The sequence below is a fragment of the Anarrhichthys ocellatus genome, unplaced genomic scaffold (genome assembly GCF_004355925.1).
Source record: "Anarrhichthys ocellatus isolate YVR2014 unplaced genomic scaffold, GSC_Weel_1.0 scaffold16, whole genome shotgun sequence".
NCBI classification, from domain to species: domain Eukaryota; kingdom Metazoa; phylum Chordata; class Actinopteri; order Perciformes; family Anarhichadidae; genus Anarrhichthys; species Anarrhichthys ocellatus.
This window is the reverse complement of record NW_022280046.1, coordinates 2,800,051-2,812,905: the sequence shown is the minus strand read 5'-3', so window position 1 is coordinate 2,812,905 and position 12,855 is coordinate 2,800,051. Positions and strand designations below refer to the sequence as shown.

The following is a 12,855-nucleotide window of genomic DNA, read 5'->3' as shown; positions in this document are numbered from 1 at the left end:
ACACACACACACACACACACACACACACACACACACACACGCTCTGATGGACACTGCAGCAGTCACAGAACATCTGGAAAAGAGTGACAGAGCTGGCGCACTATTGACAGGAGCCTGCCCGCTGCCACCTGGCCCAACCGGCAATAGGCCAGTTCACCACGCATCGGTTGGGCTCACAATGAGGAGGTGAAATGGAACATCCATCAAACGGACAGGCAATCTGCACATCAAATGACCACTACCCAGTCTTATTTACACTCTAATGTATTCTTCTTTTGACAAAGGGGCTTTTAAAATCTGAATCATTGCGTGCATTTTCAGATAATATGAAAATATATTGAAGAATTTTGGATGGACCCTTCTTTAATCATTTTAAAACATAATGTAACATTAAAAACATTGGCAAAAATACAAAACTCTACTTGTCACTGCCAAATAAAATCTGAATTCCTCTACCGTCTGCATTGATACTCGTTAGTTTACCGGCTCTGCCAAGTGCATACTCCACAAGTGTGTTTTATATATAAGTACCATACAGCATTAAGGCATTAAGAACACTTACAGAAACACACTGATCTCTACGGGATGAAATCATAAAGAAAAATAAACTCATCGCTCATTAGATCTTGGGAAAGTTTCAATCCTCCGCATCTGAGTTTGTTTAAAACTGTATATTATGAGCCAAGGAGGAAAACATACTCGGCTTCTTTATGAGCGCCAACAGCTGCGTAGTAATTAACTTATATTCAGCATACAAATCCCAGTAATGATTGATTGGAATTGCTGTCACAGTCCGGGCTTAAAGCTGCCCATGCATGGACAGCAGTCTAAGCTGAGCCTAAGCACAGATTCAGCTCACTAACAATATGTGATACACTTCATCTCCTGTGACCTTTAAATGTGCGCCGTTTCCCAATACATGTGACTGATGCACGTGAAGATATTCCCTCAACAAACAAACAGACATTCATCTCTTCATCTATTATTGCGCGGCTACATGAAGTGAAAAACTGCCATCAATACCGCCACACGCGGCTCCTAACAGCTGCCTGCAACTTCATCTGCACATAATCAATAATGAACCGTAATAGAAAGGAAAACACAATGTGCCATCTGGTGTCAACAGACATAAAGATGGAGGTTGTTTTACTATGTGTTACTAAGCCAGCTGTACTAGATGTCATTTTCTATTTACCTCCACTATGACCAAAGACTTGACTGCAGTTCAACTAAAAAATAAAAAGGCAGAAAAGAAAAAAGTAGAGCCAGCTAACATTTGCGGCTGACCTCAGGGTGGATACGTCGACTGTGGACGTTAACGATGCGATGAGGCGCGCTCCATTGTACTGACAAAGGTGGGCGTGCCAACCGTGACTAATACAACTGAATCATCAGTGCTGGTTGAAGTAGCATTTTGAATATAAATGCCAACATGCAATTAATGGACACAGTATTCTCCCGCTGACATCATAGGCTACGTCTATTTTTATTCTGACGGCAACTTCTTGTACTCTACTCAAACTGGTATTCTCTTAGCATCACATACACTAATGGAGATAAATACAATGTTAGGATGTTTTTGCACGGGCCAGGTGTGAAACCACTCTTTAAAATACAGAGTTGTATATACGTATGTCTAGATGTATGTCACGCGTTGCATCAAGGGCTAAGAAATGCGTACCGTGTTAAGTCACACCCTCCCTAGGCCGTGATTCATCACTTTAACACGAGTCATCCATGTTATCAACGCATAAATATTGTATCTCGCCAACAGATGGCTGTATTTTAAATGATTGCAGGCGTCGGTTTTAGAGATTAATGGAGACCTACAGTCATTAAATGCATACATTCTCTACAGCAGAACTTTGTTTATACTGTTGTCGCTCTGGAGGTTATGCAATATAATAAATACACCGTGGCTGCTTCAACGTGTGACTTGAAATGACACTTGGGACTTGCTGGTGATTCGGGATCAACCACTCTGGATTGTGTCATGAATATATGGTTAAGCTTCGAGTTCAAAATGATTGACGCGTAATGCAAAGTGCTGACCAAAGTGCATAAACCGTTCACCGACCTCAAGCTGTGCAGCCGACCCCAGCCCGGCTCTCTTGGCCTCAGGCTCCCCGGCGAAGGGGCCGCGGAGGGTCTGTAGGAAGAGCGCTGCCTTCCTCTTCCTCTCTGCCTGCAGCTGCTTCTCCTTGGACTCCTTAGACGCCTGGGCCAGCTTCTCCCTGGCTGCAGCCGCTAGGCGGTCCTCCAGCTTCTGCTTGGCTAAGGGCGGGGAGATGAGAGGGTAAAAAAAAAAGAGAAGAAAAACAGGTGAGAGATGGTCCTTGTCTGTTTTTAACTGCAGCCAGATACTACTATAGTCCTATGAGGGAGGAGAAGATTATTGAAAAGGCAGAGAGGAGGCGGTGGAGATTGATTATGCTCTGTTTTTCACTCTGCTGGCCTTCTGACCACACGTAAATGGTCTTTGGAAAGCAAAGAACTTAAAGAAGGGAGGGAGAAAAGATAGAGAGAGAGAGCAAAAACATGCATGTAAACAAAAGAATATCGAGACAAGACGACAAGGGAAAAGAAAAAGAAAGGATGTTGAAAGTAATCTATGTAAGATGATGCCATTGTCAATCCGCCGCGGTTGGAAATCTTTAAATGAGGGCCTCACTATGTGGTGGGTATTTTCATGCAATAGAAGGTTCATACAGAAAAAGCAAAGTAGGAGGGAAGATGTGGGTGGGGAAGAGGAGACAGACGGCTGAGTGAAATTGGGGGTGGAAAATATGCATGGTTTTTGAGAGCTGAGGAAAGGAGATGAAGCGACAGAGACGGGTGGGGGGTAGAGGAGTAAAGAGAGCACAAGAATGAGATGAGTCACAGCGAGGAAAAGGAATGAGTGAGACGGGGGAAACAAGACAAGACGGTGAAGTATAAAGCAAACGCTGGCGGGAAAACAAGTTGTTGTAGTTATGCAATCGCTGGGGCTACTGTTATCTCTTCAGGGTTAAACAGAGTAGCTGCTCCGGCAAATCATATTCCACTATAGTGTGAGCAACAGCCAAGTGGAGCAGAGTCCACCGTACCCCAGACAGTGACACAACATACTGCGCTGGCCAGGCTGAGTCTGACTGCTGTATTTATTGACTAATCTGACTCCATTTATTGTGGAGGAGAAGCTTGCTTTATGTGTTGTCCAGTACACAGCCGGAAAAAGATTTGGTGATCAAATGATCGACAAAAAAAATGAATGAATTCACAACAATTTTGATAACTGAGTGATCATTTAAGTCAATTATCAAGCAAAATGCTGAACATTCTCTGGTTCTCGGCTGCTCAGATGTTGACATTTGCAGATTTGTTGCATTATTGTATATTAATGACTAAAAACTAACAATTAAGCAGTGGATCAAAAAAGTAATTGATACATTGATAATGAAAACTCATTCGTTAAACCTGCAATTATGGTTATTTTTAGCCAAGTGAGGGCAGCGAAAACAAGCTGTGCGTTGTTGGTGAGTCAGTTGTTCTCCTTTTAGCTCAACCTACTCCTGAAGTACATATGTGGCTCTTTAGCTCCTAAATGCTCCACGATGTTCAACACCTAGTTGCAAATTTTGTCTGTCTGCTGTTTGGTGTCGAGTATGTTGAGTATGTACAGTGAGTATTTAGAGCTTAAAGTAAACAGTAAGAGCTCCGTAAAGCCGAGGGGAGCTGCACATTCAGGTGAAAATGATCGTAGCTGTATGGCTATGAGCCACATTTTAACATTTAAGTCTGTGTGATCCCCTCAATGAATGGACTACTGAACGTATCGATAACGACAGTATATCGCACAACATCCCTGAATATAATCTCACATTGATTTCAGATATACTGGTAATTTAAGTCTTCTATGGAATATACACTGGGAAATGTTTGCAGCAACTTCCAACGATTCATGCACTTATCACTGCAAACCGCATTTGTTGTGTGGCTGCTTTCCAGACCATCACTACAGATTAGCGTCCGCCACCGATTCTCCTGCTATCTGATCAAGTTAGGCCTGCTGACTGACAGCCACTTTGCCACACAGCAAAGCCAATTCAGTCAGCTATTTATTAGGCTTTTCCAGCCTCTTTCTCTGGCTGTCTGTCAGCTCAGAGAGAGAACATTACTCTCTGAGATTGTTCCACTGAACCTAAACGGGACCCGTCAGCAGGCTCGGGGAGTAACGGAATACAACGGTACGGCGTTACGCGGTTAGGATACAAAAACAGGTAACTGTACTACGCTACAGTTACAGAATTACCAATACATTCAGTACAAATAAGAGGCTATTCTGGTATTCCATGTGTCTCTGCATGGCAGCCTCACAACATATCGCAGCAGAAAAAAGTATGTAGGTATAAAAATAGCAAATAAGTATTTAAAGAAATAGCGTTACCTCAAGCACAAGCTGTTACAGGTTACTCAATGGCCAGAAAAAAACATGTGAAATAACCAAAAATCACTTGTTGCAGAAGAAGAAGACAACTATGGAAATTGTTTTTCCGGTCCTTTAAGTTGCATACAGTACAATTACTTCATCTTTTTCACAATAAATGCATTAACACGCTTATTACCACACGGAGCAAACTACTAGATTCACAAAGATGATTTTGGTGACGCACAGTTCAACCTCACTTATTTTGGACAATTCAGACAGAATGAAGAGATCAGAATCAAGAGATCCACAGAAATGTCTGCCAAAAGAAACTTTTTTTTAAAATTGCTTTTGTCATTTGCTTTATATTTAGTATTTCAGCTTTCATGTAGGAGGCTTCGAGAGGCCGACACCTCGGCTGCTGCTCAAGCAGTTACTGAGTCATTAGTAACGATCAACTCACACAGGCACGATGCTTATTTACGAGGATGACGGGAAGAAATCTTATTTTTCAAACCTTTCGTATAGAAGGCTTGTGCGACCGGTTAACAAGTAAGGTCAAATGGATTATTGATAATCACAATTGCTTCAGCATCTGCTGGTTGTCAGTCTTCGTTTGACAGAGATGTGAAAATGGCCTTTTGGAAAATCATTTTATACTTCAGCTGCAGACGAAGGTGAAGTGTCCAATTTTTTAAAGCTGAAAAGGTGCAATTGCACATCTTGGGGCGGGAGGGGGGGGTGTAAAAGTATAAGAAGATGCAATGAATCAACTTCAAACACAACAGCTTTCAACTTCAGGTAGAAAAGCCTATTAGTTTTGAAATTAATAGTCGGTGATACATTACAATACATGAATATTTCAGAGATGTGACTCTAACCTTGGAAATAAAACTGCAAACATGCATGAGACCCCCCCCCCCCCTTATGCAGAAGCTCTCTGTAAAAAACTAAAAGGCCAGATCACCAACCAAGCGTGATCTTATTAGGTAAGCTGCGTTAGAAGCCATAGGTCCTATAAAACCCCTGATGAGAGCGAGTGTAAACCTTTTACAGGACAAAGAAGGCTCTTTGTGACTGTATGCATTCTGACGAATATGTCAAGCGTTTCTGAGTGCAAAGTCACTGATGCGTTACTTTAGTTTTAGGAAAGACTGAGGCGGGCGAGTGTGCAATACTGTACAGCCACGAGTGAACAATGGAGAGAGAGAGAGACGGAAATAGAGAGAATACATCTCCATTAGGCCTTCGGAGAGCTATATGCCGTTGTTTGCTGTGCCACACTGCTCATGTCTTACTGCAGGGTACACCCTGTTGAGGGAATTTATAATTCAGACTCAACGGATTTATTCATCTTCGCTCTCCCCCCCCCTTTTTTTTTTTTTTTACTCCAATTCCAACCCTTCCCAGAGAGTAACAGCATGCCAGTGGGTGTGACAGAGATGTCTTGTAAGCACCTGCACTTAGTCTATGCTGACACAGAGAATTATAATTCTCGCACACACACATTTAATAGCCACGGAGCTGAGGGAAACACAGGGAGAGTGAGGCCGACGGCTATCTGAATGCACAGACTGACACACACAAGCAAGAACAGTCAGAATCTAGTCTGATTCAATTAATTAATATATTTTTTGTTTGTCCTTTCTTCGAAAATGAAATGTTATTTTTTCACTATATTAGTGTTTAAAGAGGTACAGTGGCTAAAGCAGTGCAAGATCAATATTTTATTTATAATAATGCTTTTCAATTTTCCCAACAATCTTTTAACATTGATACCTTGTTTTGCCTCCAACTCCTCCAAGCTGAGGGAGGGTCTCTTCTCTTCTGGTGCACCGACTTGAGCCGGATCCTTAGCCACCATCTCAGCTCCGCCCATCAGAGCTGCCAGCCCCTGCTCCTCCAGCAACTTTAGGCAAAAAAACGTATGATAATTTACCGTTAGTGCCAGTTTTATCAACCCTAGATCCGCGTGCATCGAACAGACCAAGCTGAACCAGACCTTGTCCTCGTCAGAGTCGTCGTCCAATCGAACTCTGTTCTTCTCCAGCGGCAGCATATCGTTTTCCTTCGCTTTGATGGCAAAACAGATGGGGGCAAAAGAGGCTGTGATGGCACAAAGAGACAGAAGCAGTCGTGTGATTTAGAGAGAACATAAAGTATTCAGAAGTTCAGAACTGGTAGACAAGTACATCCTTTGACATCTAAAATGACAAAAATGCATCTACTAAAGCAATTAGGCTGCTTTTTGTCAATGACAAATAAAACGTTCGCAAGAGAAGGATGACAGGAGAGGCTGGAGGAAGGATTAATAAAGAGATGGGCGGAGGGAACAAAAAGATGGAAAAATAAGAAGGAGAAGACGCAGAAAAGGGCAGACGAAGGATATGTTGGAGTTTATAAAACAGACGTACGCAGAGAGACGGGCAAAACAAATGTGAAAGAGGCATAATACAACGAAGAAAGAAAAACAGACGGAGAGACAAACACAAGGACAGTGAGCGTTGAAGCTGCGATGGTGTAGATAGAACAGAACACACAGTGTGCCTCAATCCCTTAAGAAATAACCTTAATATAGGACTGTGATCCTTATTGTAGAAGGCTGGATAGTTTACTTGTGTACTACTCTGTGCAGTTATTAGTTTTCTTTGGCCTGCTCCGTGACCTGTCGCGCCCCCCCCAATAGCCTGAGAATGCATGCCTTCATTAGCATATGTGTGCGCATGTTTATGGGTCTCGCCAGTGTTGTGGTAAGCAGACGCTTTCATCTTTGCATAGACATTTCCGGCCCGATATCACCAAATAAAATTGGGAGCATAAAAACCAACAGACTCACAGGCAGCTGTGCGTAAACACCAACATATGAAACATACGCACACACACACACAAGAGTAAATATGTGCATGTGTGCTCACATAAACACATATTTACCCAAAGGATTTGCAACTAATTTACTGAACGAATGAACTAAGGAAGAGGAAGTGAAAGCAGTACTGTGTTCTTTGTGTTTTTTCAAACCTTTTATCAGCGTGGAATCCAGGACCGACGTGCCCGATTGAAGCGTATCATCGTCACCATCGCCCTTGTCGTCTGTCTCATGCTGGATGAACAAAAAGAGAGTAGAGAAAGAGAATAAATAATTACTGTAACCGTATCTGTATCAATTCTCTGGCTCCGTACACTGTCAACAGGTAACAGTGAGTGCGCAATTTCGACACACCATCTAAAGTCGTCTGTATTTTTCTACAGTATCTCCACATTTTTTTGGGTTAACCAGCGGGATTCCGACAAGAGACTGACACTGAAAATGAGATTCCATGGAAACCTGCTGTTCTTCATACTGCCGTGACGGGTCGGAAGTACAGCAGTAATATGTGCAAGTTGGTGTTCGGGATGTTTTCAAAAGAAAAACATTCAGAGGAGCTGCTTGGTGTTTGGTTTCTCCGGAAAAATAAGATTGGTGTGAATGCTTGTTTGTTGTAGAACATCACCAGTGGATCTGAAATGAGTCACTCCTCTGCATCCATTCCCAATTAAACTAAAACTGTTGCTCCCTACTGTGCTACAGAAAACATTGCTGTGGAGGAGAAAACCAACAGCAACTGCTGAGAACAAAAAAAAAAACGTCTGTCTGCGGCCTAATGGATATCTTTAAGTACATCGCTATAGTGGCAGCAAGTGGAGGACCTGGGCAGAAGAGAAAAAGGTCAGTAGACCATTAACACTAGCAGAGGACTATTCCGAGTCGAGCCAATCTTCCAAGATGGAGAATTTGATTTCATTCCGTCAGTGCACCGTAATGGGAAGAAGCAGACAATGAAAATGATGAACTTGTGTACAGCAGCAGTCTCTAAAAGGCAGGCTCACATGTTAGCCTCTCTTCATGTGCATTTCAGGTTGGCTGTGACTGCAGACCTCTTCCTTCACTTACACATCAACATGGAAAACACTGACATCGGTCTTTAAATTCAATTTGAGGGTAACAAATGTACACGACACATTTAGGCATGAAATTGGCCAAGCATACAGGTCCGGAATTTAGTTTGAAAAATTATAGAAAAACTTCTAATTAGCTGTACTCCTTGCAACAGGACACGTCTTTACTGTATACCGTGATGGTCAAAATATTTTCAGTAGATACATTGTGTGCACAGGCCATATAACCACAAGCCCTCTGTAGTGACACCTGGGGACCAAGTGCCCTTTGCCGTTATCCCAAATATAAACTGTGGATGGAATGAAAGGTTAAAGTGGTGATGAAGCCAACGCCTCATGAGGTATGTCTTACCATGTTTGAAGGACGCTTCCTATGCAGCTGTTATTTAACTTGGCTCTCAAAATTCAAAGCACTTTACCGAGACCCCAGAGAATATAACTTCTAAAAAAAAAAAAAAACATGTAAAACCAAAGCTCGGAAGAGAAGAAGCAGGAAGAAACCATTCTAGAAAAAAAAACCTCACCAGTTGGAGTTTGCGGGACATTTATTGTGCCCATGTACACACCTTCAGCTTAGCCTTCAGAGTGCCTTTAGCAAGCGTGCAAACGCGTCTCCCTGTTGTGATATTCTCATAAACCTGAGTTCACATTAAGTTAATTATTTCTTTTTAAACTGGCTGAAATACAGTTCTTCTTTGAGGCTTCTGTTCGCATGTTAAGTCAAACCCACATAGGTTCTGCTGAATGCGAGCAAAACAAACGACGAGGGGCAGGACTTCTATTAGAACATCAAAGGCTTTCTATAGAACTTCTCCAAACAGGAATCAGACACATCATCTGACGATTTGGACGACTTACAAAATGCTTATTCTTAGATAAAAGTTGTATTTATCATATTTCAAAAGTGCCGCATTCTGAAGATTGTAAAGATCATACCGACAGCAGCAGCACATCCTGCAGCGGTTTTTGCTTCGACCGACGTTTAGCTCTTTCTCACTTTTTCATTAACTGTGAAAATACCAATAATGGCGCCGACGGAGAGTAGCGTTATCTGCATCCCATTACCCGCGGCGTAAATCACAAACACAGGCAGGTTTCTTGATAGAAAGGCTCAGCAGCTGCTTGCTGGAGCAGCCTGGGCTGCGTCATAATGGGCCACACTCCTCTGCACTCTGAAAAGCTAATGGATTTGATTCATCAGAAGGCAAAATTGCTCAGACAAAACTTTCGCACTTTCAACCTCTCTCACTCTGACACAAAGCAGACTCAACACACACATCGAATGTATGAGAGTATACACAGGAATGCTTATATTTGTTAAGAGGGGAAACAAATCTATTCATCTACCTACCTACCTAGTTATATGCTACGATCTCTTATAATTCCCTTGTGTGAGAGGCATGATGGCTTGATGGCGCTCCTGTAGACTTGTGAACACTGACTGAATACGGATGACAGAACACCAAAGCACAGCTGCGAGACGTGAAAAACACTCGCGCTGAGACATTCTGGCACATTCTTGTTAGAAAAAGGTTTGCCCTCAATAAGTGAACTTAAAATTAATTTAAATCGTGCATTTACTCCTAACAGCAAGCTGAAAGGATGAGGGCTAAACTGCCATTTGGCTATTCACATAAAGCATTACGGAGAGGTTTTCCGATATTATCTGCATCATCAATAATTGTACAACCCAGCTATAAACCACTTCATTTATTAAAACAAAATTGGATTTTTCGGTGAATAACTGCAAAACAAACTGAATGCCGAAAGCCTTGAAAGCGCCAAGATACCTGCCCGAATGCACTATAATATGCATTCATCTTCGGTGGTGTCATGAGATGAGACTCTACAGGGACCTTGACAGGAAAACAGGCTGTGCCTTTGGAGGAGTTGAGATCATATTTGCTTTCATTGTGTGAAGAAGGTAACATTTATTACTAATATAGAGAAAATATATGATGCATCACTTGTCCTTGCGTCTAGTCATAACTTAAGTTAATTAGAGGCACCTTTGGTGGAGTTAATTTGAAAGCAACCAAAGCAACCGGGCCAGGCTATTATTTAGTTAAGCTGAAGGAATATGAGGCTCCAGCAGACTAAAGTATACATGTTGGTATAAAAAGCCCTCTTTGTGCTGCTGTCCTTCCACCACTGGTCGCTAAAAAACATAAAAGAGGGAAACCTCTTACCTAAAAGAATGCAAGATTGGAAAATTCCTGCTTGATTTGACTAAGGCTGAGTATCAACACACGTTGTTTTTTCTGTCTTTTTTCCGTATGTTGCAACCTGAGTTCAGAGCATTTCAAGTTGAAAATGCCAGAGCTTTCCTACCAGAAAAAAAACATGCCATATGGACACTCAGCATAAGGAATATACTATATATATATACACACTATATATAGTTCAAGGAGCTGGCAGGCATGTGTGCAATACCCTCCCATCACCATAACCTCTCTGTGGGGCTCTATTATAGAAATTACAAATATTTCAATGAACATATGTTGTTTTCTCAAGGGTATATATTAAATAAATTACGAAAAAATGGTGTTGAACCCAACCGAAAGGAGAGAGGAAAAACTACAACTTGAAAAACAGCATTCTGCAAGACTCTGGGGCACCTTAAAGCCAGGGGGAATGCACCAATCATCTCTCGCCTGGCCACAGGGAATTAGTTGGAACTAGTTACTAGTTAACCAATACACCACGCAGCATATAAAGGGTATGTGCCACTGGGGAGCTAGGCCAGCCAGCAGAGCCAGCGAGAGTGCTGTATGTCATGTAGATTCTAATACGCCACGATTGGATTTTAGTTCTGATTCGGGTGTCCAGACAGCAATTGACGGTAGAGCTAGAACCCTCGCAGCTCTGGCAAGGCTGGACAAATGAAACAACAAGTGAAATGTCTGCAAACGGGCAGTAAACCGATCAATTCGTTGAGAGAATTAGGTTTTGATAGTGGTGCAGCAATCTGCTTTGTTTCAAGTTATTGACATTTGATTGTATAAAAGTCCTAAAACAAGGGTGACTAATTGGAATTACTTCACTGGCAGAATTTTGAGCCTTAAAAGTCTTGATGGTGGAAAGAGAGACTGTATTACTATTTAAGAAAGATGGGTTTTTGCAGAGTATTGCTCTGGTGCCCATTGGGGGTTTAATCTAATCCCCGTTGTCTGTGACAATCTCATCCTCCTTGTCCATATTTTAGATCAGGATACCTTTAACTTCAGCACGGCAGGTCCTCGCTTATCAGGAACAAAACAAAACCTGCTAATTTCAAGGCTGACTGTAAGTGCGGTGAATGCTTATATATATATATATATATATATATATAAAGTGTGTAATACCTCTGGAAAGCTTCTTCCTTCCTTCTGCAAGAAGTAATTCTTCTTAAACTCATAATAGGTGTTGTACTGATTCCAAGACTGGAGAAAGTCAAACCTAGACAGGGGGAAGAACACACACTGTGTAAGATGAGAGGTGAACACTCATAAAAGATAAGCCAGAGGATGAAGAAGAGGCTCTGCAATATCTGAGAGGAAAGTTACTGATAAGAGTTCCTAAAAACCAAGATGTGACAGGAGCGACAGATTTATTTCTGGTTAGGACACTTACCGCGGATCATTCTTGGCACGGACACCGGCCTCGAACTTAAGACCGTTCCTAGCGACGTACTCGGCCAGTTTGTCTATGACCGGCTGGGTGTCGGGTGGTGGGGGGATGATGGCTGCCGTTGCCGGTGTGGATACTTGAGCTTCGGGTTTCGAACTGTTTTTCAGGGGGAAAATGAAAGATGTTAAGATGAGGGAGACGTTTTTACCCGTCTACTTGCTCTATCAAACTACAGTGCTTCATTTAAGTGATATCTCAGACCCCTATGCCTAGAGCAAATAATGCAAATTAGGCTTTTTAGTAAAAAAAACATTGACTCAGCTCACTGGAAACTAGTATCTGTCTTGTTAAGGTTCTTCAATAGAATGACTGTATCACTACACAGTTTGTTTATAAAAAATGGTTCATGGTGCTTGATTTTTGACCAAGCAAAAATACTGAGAACCCAACTAATTCAATGACATCTAAAAACTATCAGGAGATGGTATTACACCGGGTTGTCCAATAGTTCCTACCTGGTTTCTGGTACAACAGCAGGAGCAGCAGAGCCGGCGGCCGGAGATGGGGCTGGAGCTGGTGGAGCCATGGCATTAGTTTCAGATGGGGTGGGTGTAGTTCCCAGATTAGGCAAAGCCTCAGAAGATGTCAGGGGAGCCATGACAGCTGCGGGCATACTGTTATAGTAGGAGCTGGCATCTATCCCTGGGGGAGGCGGAGCCAAGCAGAACGTTCCATCAGGAAGCATGTAGTACCCGTAGTATATCGCTGCTGCATTCGCTGTAACAAAATGAGGAAGACAGTGTTACATGAATTTCCTTCCAGAAATGCTTCAAGTGTACCTGATGCACAACGAATCAAAGTGATTGTGTGTGTGTGTGTGTGTGTGTGTGTGTGTGTGTGTGTGT

At 42.3% G+C, this 12,855-nt stretch overlaps 1 protein-coding gene across 1 annotated transcript in view; it reads right to left on the bottom strand.

The window, feature by feature from the left end:
• Window positions 1–12,855, bottom strand: part of sfswap (splicing factor SWAP) — a 40,790-nt gene that overhangs the window by 13,774 nt on the left and 14,161 nt on the right. Inside the window, exons 8-14 of the mRNA XM_031855537.1 lie at window positions 12,466–12,727; window positions 11,954–12,106; window positions 11,686–11,779; window positions 7,424–7,505; window positions 6,408–6,511; window positions 6,185–6,314; window positions 2,078–2,274 (exon numbers count right to left, since the gene is read on the bottom strand). Coding sequence (XP_031711397.1) covers window positions 2,078–2,274; window positions 6,185–6,314; window positions 6,408–6,511; window positions 7,424–7,505; window positions 11,686–11,779; window positions 11,954–12,106; window positions 12,466–12,727 — 1,022 coding nt within the window. The remainder of the gene's footprint in view (window positions 1–2,077; window positions 2,275–6,184; window positions 6,315–6,407; window positions 6,512–7,423; window positions 7,506–11,685; window positions 11,780–11,953; window positions 12,107–12,465; window positions 12,728–12,855) is intronic.